The sequence below is a fragment of the Geotrypetes seraphini genome, chromosome 5 (genome assembly GCF_902459505.1).
Source record: "Geotrypetes seraphini chromosome 5, aGeoSer1.1, whole genome shotgun sequence".
Classification (NCBI taxonomy): domain Eukaryota; kingdom Metazoa; phylum Chordata; class Amphibia; order Gymnophiona; family Dermophiidae; genus Geotrypetes; species Geotrypetes seraphini.
The window spans coordinates 86,979,576-86,991,818 of NC_047088.1; the positions used below are offsets into that span (position 1 = coordinate 86,979,576).

Consider the following 12,243-nt stretch of genomic DNA (forward strand, 5'->3'; position numbering starts at 1 on the left):
GGGAACATTCCCAAGAATTAACTGTTCTGCTCAGTGAAGAAACATTAGAACAACAAACTCTAAACAGCCAACAGAAGCATTAAAGGAGGTCAGGAAGGACCCCTATATGCAATTTAAGTACAATATACAGAATTCCTCAAGGCTCAAAAAGGTCTGACTGGCATCTATGAAACAAACTTGGAGAACCATAAGCAGAATGAAACAGTAGGCAGGTGCAGGAAGGACAGGGTGGGAGTCTAGAATGACTTACCTATCTAATGGAAAAGATATTGTCAAGGTAAGGACATAATCTGTTTTTCCAGTGCAATAGGTGAGTCATTCTAGACATGTGGGATGTACAAAAGCAGTCCCAAAAATCTAGGGTGGGCTGATGGCACTGGCCCTTAAAACCGAGGACTCAAAGGCAGAGTCCTGTCTTGCCACCACATTCACTCTGTAAAATTTGTCAAACATGTGCAGAGTGAACCAGGTTGTTGCCTTACAAATTTCCTCAGGGGAGATGGTTGTGGCTTTGGCAAAGAAACAAGCCATACCCCTGGTGGAATGCACCTTAACAGAAACAGGAGACTGTTTAACAGCAAGAATATAGGCCCTATGGATCCATCTGGAAATTGTGGCTTTGGAAGTGGGATTGCCCCACTTAGTAGAATAAGTCAGCACAAACAGATGGTCAGAGAGACGAAATTCGTTAGTGACTTCCAGGTAGCACAGCAGAATTCAGTATACGTTCGTTTTTTTTTTTTGTTTTTTTTTCAAAATGCAGTCTTGTTTCTTTGAAACAGGTAAACACACTTCCTGATTAACATGAAATGCCGAGACCACTTTTAGCACGAAAGAAGGAAGCAAGGAAATTCCAGTCTCCAAGATTCTCACAAAAGGCTCTCTACATAAAAGAGCCTGTAGCTCTGAGACACAGTGGCGTACCAAGGGGGGGGGCGGGAGGGGCGGTCCGCCCCGGGTGCCAGCCCTGAGGGGGTACTCCCTGCCTTGCCGTTCAGTCCCCCCCTACCCCCTAAGGACCGCTCGCCCCACTGACCTTCCTGCACCACCTATGAAGCAGCCGCAGCAGGATCACAACGTCAGAGGAGGGGTGAGACCGCAGCGCAGGGATTGCTGACGTCGTGATCCTGCTGCGGCTGCTTCATAGGTGGTGCAGGAAGGTCAGTGGGGCGAGCGGTCCTTCGGGGGTGGGGGGGGACTGAACGGCAAGGCCGGGAGCATAGGTAGTGCTGCTTCATAGGTGGTGTGGGGAGGCCAGGGGGGCGAGCGGTCCATCGGGGTGGGGCGGGCGGGCAGGCAGGCAGGCTTTCAAGGGGGAGGGGGGTGACAGGCAGGCAGGCAGGCCTTCAAGGGGGGACAGGCCTTCAAAGGGGGGGACAGGCAGGCCTTCAAGGGGGGAGGCAGGCCTTCAAGGGGGGGGACAGGCCTACAAGGGGGTGGGACAGGCCTTCAAGGGGGGGAAAGGCCTTCGGGGGGTGCAGGCCTTCAGGGGGGGGTGCAGGACTTCGGGGGGGTGCAGAACTTCAAGGGGGTGCAGGCCTTCAAGGGGGGGACAGGCAGGCAGGCCTTCAAGGGGGGGTACAGGCCTACAAGGGGGGGACAGGCCTACAAGGGGTTGGGACAGGCCTTCAAGGGGGGTGCAGGCTTTCAAGGGGGGACAGGCCTTTGGGGGGGACCCTGGTTTAGAAGTACACAGAGGGAAGGGGGTGTTCAAAGAGACGTGCATATGACAAACTTTGGGGGGGGGGAGGAAGAAATAATGGGTCTGAAAATAGAGGAGAGGGAGAGAGATGATGGACCATGGGATTTAGGGAGGGAAGGAACAGAAAAGGAGAGAAATTGGACACAAGGGATGGTGTGGAGGAGGGATAGAGATACTGGATAGGAGGGTAATTGGGAAAAGAAAGGGAGAGATGGTGGACTCTGGGGTGGTGGGGAAGGAGGGAGAGATGCTGGATGAAAGGGTAGTTAAGAAAAGGTGGATCTGTGGAGGGAGATGAAAAAAAAGGAAAGATACCAGACTTCCTGGGGAGGGAAGGGAAATGGAAAGGGAGGACAGAGTTGGCAGATGGATGGTTAGCATGCAGAAAGAAGAAAGAAGGAGACCCTGGCAAGCAAGTTATCAGAAGAAAGCCAGAGCCTTGGACCAACAAGATTTGAAATATAACCAGACAACAAAAGGTAGAAAAATTAATTTTATTTTCTGTTTTGTGATTATAATATGTCAGATTTGAAATGTGTATCCTGCCAGAGCTGGTGTTGGACTGCAAACATGAGCTAGGATTTAACAGAGAGAGGAAAAGTCCTTTTTGTTTCTTTATTTTATTTACACCACAGCGCCAGTGTGGTTAGGAGAAGCCAAAGGGGGTGAAAAAGCTATAAAACCCACCAGGAGTTTTGAAAAAAATCACCCAACTGGGCAGGAAAATCGAATTGAAAAACCAATTCAATAGGCTTAATCGAATCGAAATTTTTTTTCCTGAATCTGGCAGCATTAGTTTGTGCTACTGTCTTAGACTTTAGGACCTGGGATTGGGGAGAGATGGCATCCTCTGTACTTTATAATGCAAGTGAAATGAGGATTTGGTCAGACTTTTGAAGGGTCTGCAGAAAAAAAATATTGTCAGTTTAGTATAGGCCAGGGACATGAGACAGCAGGAAATGGGAACTTTTCTTCCTTCTATTTTTGTGAATGGAAAGGCTGAGGATGTCAGAGAGTTCAGTTAAAATATGTGCTTTATAAGAAAATATAATAATGTGTTTTATAAAGTTTATAGCATAGCTGGCCTACCCAGTGAGGTATTCCTAGTGGTGGTGGTGGCAGCGTGTCAATGTGTTGAGAGGAAGAGGTGTTCTGGGAAATTCTGCTGAGCAAACTCCGGGCCCATTTCCACCCACTAGTTAGTCCACTCCACTCAACTGATTCACACACTGAGTGGGTCTTTGGGTGTTGTTTTGGGATCTCTTCCAGTGGTTTATCAGTATCTCCTTCTGGTCCAAGGAAGGAACTTTGTTATCCTTAGCATTGACCTACAGAATATGTTTGTAACAGCGCTGCTTGTGTGGCATTAGGCTATGTAGTGATCGAAAGAAAAAAACAGACCTTTGCACATTTTTGCACTATATGGTGGGTGTATGAGGAGATTCACATTTCCTGCACAGCTAAGTCCATGTGAAGTTACCTTGTGCTGTATTTGACATCTAGCAAGGTCTCTGTTTGAAAGGAAAGATCTAAACTTAAAAATGAAGTGGCCAGAAGTTATGGTAAAAGCAGATAGTGTAGCTGGTTTTAAGAAAGATTTGGACAAATTCCTGGAGGAAAAGTCCATAATCTGTTATTAAGACATGGGGGAAGTGTCTGCTTGCCCTGGATCGGTAGCATGGAATGTTGCTACTCTTTGGGTTTTGACCAGGTATTAGTGTCCTGGATTGGCTACCATGAGAATGGGCTACTGGGCATGATGGACCATTGGTCTGACCCAGTTAGGCTATTCTTATGTTATGTTCTCATCTGTAGGGGCCTTTGTTTTCACTTCTTATTTTAATGTATTTTTTTTCTGGGAACTTATCAGTGTTTTTTATAATGGGAACAAAAATGGAAGAGAATTAATGTGTGTGGGATGAAGGGGCAACTAATTTCTTCAGCTAAATAATTCATTCCACTTCAAACAGACATAGGAGAACTCACGCACCATTCACACACTCTCCAACCAAAAACGTCAAAAGAAAAAAACTGTTCGACAACCTCCTAGCCATTCGAGCTGCAACACTCGACCTCCAACTCTACAACCAATTGACATCGACCACAGACTGCAAAACCTTCAAAAAGAAATAAAAACCCTTCTATTCAAAAAACACATAAAACCGAACTAACACAATCAGAACTGTCCCAAGCATCACCTGCAACTACTCCATATGTACTTCTGATGTCATGACAATTCAGACATAATTTATGACGCAGTGGTTCCCAACCCTGTCCTGGAGGAACACCAGGCCAATTGGGTTTTCAGGCTAGCCCTAATTAATATGCATGAAGCAAATTTGCATGCCTATCACTTCCATCATATGCAAATCTCTCTCATGCATATTCATTAGGGCTAGCCTGAAAACCCGATTGGCCTGGTGTTCCTCCAGGACAGGGTTGGGAATCACTGATTTATGTTATGTTATGTTTGGAATATAAGAAAATTCTCACTGCCTGTTTCTATTCTGACCATTTATTCCATTTCATGGTCATTACAAAAATATTTTTTTACATTGGGGGGGGGTGTCAAAAAATGATGGGCCCCAGGTGCCACATACCCTAGGTACGCCACTTCTGAGTCACGTCTCACAGACGTAATAGCGACCAGAAAAAAACATCTTGATCGTCAAGTCTAAGAGGGATGTGTCTTTCTGAGGCCCAAATGGAGCCATAGTGAGACCAGATAGAATCACATTAAGGTCCCATGAAGGGAAAGATCGCCTGATAGGTGGACTAATGCGAAGAGCACCTTTCAGAAATTTGGCAACATCAGGGTGAGACACAAGCCAAGGATAACGATCCCAGGCCCTGAAACAAGAGAGCCCAGCAACTTGAATCCGAAGGGAAGCCTGTGTGAGGTCCTTGTCAAGGCCCACTTGGAGAAAGGACAATACCACTGAAACTGGAGCCAAATAAGGCTCCACTCTTTCCTGGTCGCACCAATGCTGAAAAGTCTTCCACACCTTAGACTTCTTAGACTTGAGGAGAGTAGCAATGACAACATCAGAATATCCTTTGCGCTCTAATGCTGTGCACTCAATAGCTATGCTGTAAGAGCAAACTGATCTATATCCTCCATGCAGACCAGACCCTAAGCAAGAAGGTCTGGATGGGCACGCAACCAAAGGTTGCAACCTATGAGAAGACTCATCAGATTTGAATCCCACGGTCTGCGAGGCCAGAAAAAACATACAGAAGAAAAAGGAGGAGGCAGAACAGAAACACTCCTTCAAGCTTGCGTGCAGAAGGGAAAAACTACAATAGAGCTCCCAGTGGAGGAGAGACACAGAAAAAATCCAGAGTGGATTCCTTCTGCAGATGGCTCACAGCCATTGGAAGATAACCCTCATGTCTAGAATGACTCACCTATTGAACTGGAATAGCCCATAATACAGAGGTACAGAAAGAAGATACCACTCTATAGAATGACACAAGGACAAAGTTTGGCCCCATCCCTGTTCCGTCCCCGTAGGCTCCATCTCCATTCCCACCCCATCCCCGCAAGCTGTGTTACCATCCCTGTGGACTCTGTCCTCATTTGCAGAAGCCTTGAACACCTATGATTTTATATTTAAATATTTTTATTAAAATATAAAAATGAACAATATTCTGTACTACTGTTTATAAATCATAAATAGTCTTCCATTTCGATCTGGTTTTGGTACAAACAGTGGTGTAGCAAGGGTGAGAGGCCCCAGGGGCGGTGGTGCCCCTCCCCACCCTCTTCTCCGCCTCCCTCCCTTGTACCTCTTTAACTTTCCTGGCATGAGCAGCATCACCAACTTGCTGCCTGCGTCACCCTAGGGACCTCAGAGGGAGAGTTGATGATGGTGCAAGTGGCAGGTTGGAGTTGCTGCTCGTGCCAGCGAAGAGCTAAAGGTATGGTGGGGCAGGGGGGGGGGGCGGCATCCCCATTAAGAGAGACCTGGGGTAGTCTACCCCATCCCTCTTTGCTATGCCACTGGGGGACAACCTTCCCAAAGATTCAGTTGCCTAAGTTTTTACATCATCTGGGAAGGTAACTTTCAGACACAGGTGTAGAAGAGAACATAAACTGTGTAGTGGATGAATATGAAAATAAGTAGTGTCTATTAAATGAAAGTAAAACTGATGTCTCCATTCATTCTGCTTTCTGTGGAACCATTTGGTAACCCTACTAAGATTAGTGTGGGTTGACAGTGACATGGTCTTCACACGCTATCCTGTCGTACGGCTACTAATGTGGTCATTCAGCAAATGTCACCCCCAGCCACATCTTTAAACATTCTTTACTTACTACTAGCATCTCCTCAGCGCGCCACAACACCCTCACCTAATTCCTACCCCTTTTCAGTACTCTTAAAACACTCGCTACCTCCACTGTATCTACCCGCTATTGACTCCTTGTACAGAGAACCACCGCACACCTCAACCTTAAAACCCCATTCCTTCCCAGTTCCTCCGGCCCCGCCTTGGTGCTTTTCTATTGGCTGTGTTTTGCCAGACCTCGCCTTCCAGGACTTTTGTAGCATTGGATTGGTCGATAGAAATAGATACATCATAAAGAGGAGTGCTGGCAAAAGATTTTTTTTTTTTTACTTCCGGACGGTTCTGGTTAATCAGTGGGAAACCAAACTGGGCTTTAGAAATTCGTTAGTTTGTAGTTACATGGCTTTTCCAATTTCTCAAATTTCCAGTAGATTGGAAAATATCACCAAACCTTGCAACCGGCTAACTAAATTGATAACACTATTGCTACCATTTCCCCTCTGTTTTCACTCCTAGAGGAAAATAGACAGGAAGTGACATCTTTGTATAGTGGTGGTGGGGAGGGTTGGGAGCGCTCAATCAAACTCAAAGAGAGCAGCGTGATTTTTACCGGAGCCCTGTAGGCTATTGTTTAAAGAAAAAAAACAAAGCGATTTTTTTTTTTTTTTTTTTTGCTGTCATGCTCTCTGTTTCCATTCAGCAATTGCGAGGTAAGCGGCAGTAGCTGGATGGACACTCTAGCTGACCATTTGTTCGCTTGCAGTCTGCCGCTTTAACAGTGTGCCTTTCCTTTTTCTCTGTAGATACCAATCTACAAAGCCTTGCCCTGGTGAGGGTCCCGGTACAGCCTGTGTGCGCTCCAGTCAAAATACCCAGTTGGCAGAAAGCGACCGAACAGTTTGTCTCTGAAGCTCCGATTTGTGTAGTTCTTTAAAAAAATATATATATATTTTTAACGTTCTTTGTTCTTTTGTCCTTCCCAGCGAAGGAGGTATCTGGGTCAGTTGCAGGCTACTGAGGAGGGGGAAGCTGTGTGTGGGTCTACCACTGTGTGTTTGCCCTCAGCCTCGCATAGGTTGCTGGGGAAGCGTTTAGCCTTTGACTGAACACCGTATGGAAAGGCAGAGCGGATCATGTCTCAAAAGCGATCTGCGCAGGTATAGTGGTTTTGTTTTGTTTTTTTTTTTTTTTGCAGCTTCAGATTAAATTAAGTGGGAAGGTCAATATTATCCGTGGTCTTTATTCCTCACTTCCTACTTATCTTTTTATAAATAATAACATTTAATAATGTAAGGCCTATGCATTTTGTTTTGCTTCCTTACCTGCCACAATATTATGGGCGGAGGAGACCCTAGTGATTAGAGTACCTGTCTGCCTAATTATCACCACGAGATTACCGATTGGTCGTTATGGCGGCCATTTTTGAACTTGGGTTGTAAGAGCAGGAGCCAGGGGGGATTGCTCTTGCTCTCGGTATATGCCAGCGACCCCAGTAAAGCTTGGAGTGAGGAGGGGCCTCGAAGAATTCGTTGTTGGTGGTGCTGGTTTGGTGGGGTGGAAGGAGGTCTTTCTAGGGAATGCGGATTTGTTGGGGATGCTTGTTGACAGTTGCTAGGAGGGATGGGGAGAAAAGCGCAGTTCTTAAGGGGACATTAAGAGGCAAGCACAGGGTGGTCAGGGGATCTCAAACTGAGGGACAGAGTAATGGAGAAGCTAGACCTTGGCATCGACTCCTGTCGTATAAAACGGGTGGAAATGCTTTGAAGCCTAGATTTTTTTTTTTTTAAGCTTTGTAGATTCCTTTTGCAAAATGGGGAATCCATGTTGATGTGTTAGGCCCACCTCAACCTATCCTTTCCCCACCTCTACTGCACTAACCATGCTTAGTTTGGCATACACATGGAATCTATATGTGTAAAAGCTTCTAATTACAAATGAGATACTTCTAAATATTTAAAAACCGATTCTTTCTATAGAAAAGAGAGCTGTAGAGGGCATGATATGAAGCTGCAAGGAGGAGTCTGAGAAGTCATGTCAAGAAATTTTTTGTGGTTTATTTATTTATTTTTTACCAAAAAGGTAGTGGATCCTGTGAACCTTCCCCACAGGAGAAGGTTCAGACAAAACTGATGGATTTCAAAATGGAGTGGGCTATGCACAGAAGATCAATGGTTGTTTTCCATTTTCTAATCTAGACATTTAGTGAACACATTGGTTCAAAACAGTAGTGAAGACATAGATGTCTTACTTAAAATAGCAGTTATATTCCTAATCACTTTACTGGGCAACTTTGGCCATTTCAGTTTTTATTCCCTTATCATTTGGTTACTATAGAGTGATACTAAATTTTTCCCTTAAGAATTACTCAACCAGTTACAATGAATGTGTATAGGAGATATATGCATTGCAGAGTTCTGTAAACCAGGAGTGTAGCCAGACACCCAGTTTTGGGTGGGCCTGGACCCCAGTTGGGTGGGCAGAAGACATCATCCCTTCGTTTCCCACTTCACTGCCACTGAGTTGACCTGAGCCTACAGTGGGTAGGCCTGGGCTCATTCAGGCCTACCCATTGCTATGCCACTGCTGCAAACACCATTTCCATTCTGTGCAAATGAAACATATGCATATTTTTGTGAATATCCTGAGAATTAGACTGTTGGATAAACTAGAGGACTGCTTTGAAGGGAACAGAGCCTTTCTCTTTTGGGCCTGGATGATTTGGAGTAATGGTTTGGGATACAAAGCCTTTTGTCTAGAGTAGGGGTTGCTATACATTTCAAGAAGAGGAACAGTGGGAGAGGGGGGTCCCAGTGGAGTTTGTGAGTTTGCTGAATTTGTTGCTATATTATAATACAACATCATGTTTGTTGGAGTCTGACATTCCCCCATCTGTGCTTCTGCACATGAAAAAAAGGTGAAACCTTTCTCCATGTACAGCACTTGATTTAGCTGTAGGCAGGGAAGATAGGTGGGCTTGAAAAAAAACTGCATAGGCTGTAGTTTATTAGCCCCTGATACTGAGGGCTAGGTAGCTTAGTCAATTTGTGCAGGGATGTATTGGGTCAAAATGTATTGGGGAGGGAAGCAAACACATGTAAATATTAATTTCAGTCTCTCATACCCAAACCCTAATGTTTTTACCCTCCCCCCTTCAACCTTCTTTTTCTCCGCACTAGGAAACAAAAATTTTGTAACTTTTCCCTCTCGTTCTCTCCAATTCACTCCAGTTTTGTATAATCTGTCAGTATTGTCAGTTTGAAATTGCTCTGTTTTATTTATTGTAGAAATTTTATTAATATTTTTAATGTTTTACCCCAATTGTACATTTTATGTAATTCGCTTAGAAATATTAAGCGAACCATCAAATTTAAATAAAACTTGAAACTTGAATCTCTTGCTTGTACTGTAGTAGCACAAGCTGTAAGCTTGAACCATTTCTGTTCATGCTGAATTTGTTCTGTTACTGAAAAATTGGTAAACTCTCCCTTTAAACCCAGGCCAAGGATGACAGCTGCACTAAAATTTCCAAGATTAAATAAAGGGGTTTCAGTATGGGCTCAGTTATCTCTGCGAATGAACAAAAATCCCCAGGCAGGAATTCATGGGTGACTAGCACCAGACCCGAAGGTCTAAATAAACCCTGCCCTGTACATCATGATACCCTTATTTAGAACATTTAATTAATAATATTAAATAAATATAAAGTGCAACCGTCTTTTTATCAACTCTCCCTCCTGAAGAAGACAACGAAACGGCCTTGTCGAGTGGAGACATGGTGGTGACATGAATTTGAATCTATGAATTCGAAGATCCAGCTAAGTATTAATTGATTGATTAACTGATGCTAGTTTGGAGGGTTTTTCATATTTTTGCTATTTACTCTTTATGAATTGATGAACGGAGACATAATGGTGATATGATATGAATTGAACTTTGAACTTTTTGAATCTATGAATTTATGAATTTTTGAAGCTACCATTTTATATATTTATGAAATTATTTCACTGACCTTTGATGATTTTTTGATATTGATTTTTGTGGGGGTTTTCAAACACTTCTTCCCCTCCTTTTATTCCCTGATTGGATGCACATTTGCACTTTATATTTATTTTAATATTATTTAAACGTTCTAAATAAGGGTATCATGATGTACTGGGCAGGGTTTATTTAGACCTTCAGGTCTGGTGCTAGTCACCCATGAATTCCTGCCCGGGGCTTTTTGGTCATTCACAGGGATAATTGAACCCGTACTGAAACCCCTTTATTTAATCTTGTAAATTTTAGTGCAGCTGTCATCCTTGGACTTGGTTTAAAGGGAGAGTTTTATCAATTTGTCAGTAGAAGTTCTTAGAGTATTGGTATTTGTATTTTTGGGGTTTTTTGAAGCAAATTTGTTCTGTGACAGAGTAGTGACTGAAAAAGAGATTGCATTGTTGGCACCTATGTTATACCTGTTCTGTGCCATGAATGGGAGAAGCTTAATGTACTGTGATAGCAGGAGTATTACACTGCTGCTATCTATACAATATCTGCTCTTTGATAGAGCAGAGAGTGCATGAGAATATTGTATTGCTGATGCCTGTGATATGTATTTCTGCAGTGGGACAGTGAGCATGGAAAGCTTGTATTGCTACTGAAACTTTTCTGTGGATCCATGCCACATTTCAGTTTTCCTTAGCTATGCCATTGAATGGGTTAGTTCAGGATTTAGCCAAAGAAAGTCTTGCTTTAACAATTTACTATATTTTTTGAAGGCGTGAATAAACATATGGGTAAAGACATGGAGGATTTGATTTTAAATAAAAAAAATAAATTTAAATCACTAGTCAAAAACTTGATTTAAATCATAGTTTTGTTCTGAAAGACTCATTCTTGCTGATAATCTTAATACAGTATTTACAACCAGATAAATGTTTAATTTTTTGAAAAATAACGTTTCAGATTAATTTTACATTTATTTCAAAAATTTGGTTATACTATTAGAAATACATAGTTCACGTTGCAATAATTTCATAAATATTTTTATCTATCTCCAGTTTAATAGGTTAATCATTCATATTTGGACAACTTTTCTGCTGTACTTTATTGAAAAAAGAAAAATAAACATTACTTGAATAACAATTTCTAGTGCAATGTGTCTAGTAGTCCTGAATGCTAGGTTATCTATATGAACCCACAAGTTGCTTGCAGAATGATGTCGGTCATTTTTCAACTCAGCTTCCATCCCAGATAGCTGCCGCTGCCCCCTCAGTTTCATTTCTGGCATGCAAGTTGCTGAAACGTGTTTCTGATCTGTTCTGTGGTTTTATTATTTTGTGGTTTTTTTTTTCTGTTTTACATTTGAGGCTCGGTGCCCAGAGCTTCCCACTGGTTGGGACTTCTGCCTAGGAGAAGATGCAGACTCGTGTGGCAGAAGTCTGCTACTAGCAGGATCAGCCCATGGGGACACTTGGCTAGCCAGCCTACTAAAATATTTTTTGAGCTCGTGAGTCATTCCCTGAGGAGCTGCTTGCAGCTCTAATTTATCAGGAGCTTGAGTGCAGGCTGTTTGGCTCTGTCCCAGCTTGGCTGGGCTTAATAGTCGGCCGGTGGCGTGGTCCTCCGCCCTTTGCAGCATGAGATTTTCTGGCGGTTGAGGCTCAGTCCAATATAGATCTGACTGCAGCCTGAAGATCAAGTTCGTAGAGCGAACCTGTGAGGCAGAGTTCTCCATTTGTTCCAACTGTACTTCTGAGGTGAGTCAGGCAGGCACCACATGGCACAGTGAGTAAGGCTATTATAGCTTAAAATCCGGAGTGGGAGGTTGTTTGAAAAAGTGAATTTTGAGGGTTTCTGCTGCCAGCGATAGGGTCCCCCTTCTCCAAAACCCCTTTCTCTGTAATTTTTGAACTTCAGGGGAGTCCACACAGGTTGTTTTTGATGCAAATTTGCTGGCGGCAGCCATTTTGAATCAAAACAATCTTTTTCTTCTTTTTTTCTAAAGCCTCTATCTACCTGAAAACCCCTCAATTTTGTTTAAAATTGATAGGGATGGACACCTGAGGCCTATCTACCCCTGTATCATACCAATTTTGTGCTGGATGTTTGGTTGAGGTGTGTCCATGTTCTGTGTGCTGAAGGATATGTGGAGGAGGCTGAAGGATATGTGCCTTTGGCTCAGCCGCCTCTGAATCCTCCAGGGCTGGGGATCCACAGGATGCTCAATCCCTGTTGAAGAGATTGAGCCTCCAAAGGTGAATTGGTTAAGCGCA

The 12,243-nt window shown here is 43.5% G+C and overlaps 1 protein-coding gene across 1 annotated transcript in view; it reads left to right on the forward strand.

Moving 5' to 3' along the window:
* The first annotated feature begins 6,658 nt into the window (after positions 1 to 6,658).
* LOC117360313 overlaps positions 6,659 to 12,243 on the forward strand; it is a 298,566-nt gene continuing 292,981 nt past the window's right edge. Inside the window, exons 1-2 of the mRNA XM_033944008.1 lie at positions 6,659 to 6,702; positions 6,796 to 7,149. Coding sequence (XP_033799899.1) covers positions 7,126 to 7,149 — 24 coding nt within the window. The 5' untranslated portion in view covers positions 6,659 to 6,702; positions 6,796 to 7,125. The remainder of the gene's footprint in view (positions 6,703 to 6,795; positions 7,150 to 12,243) is intronic.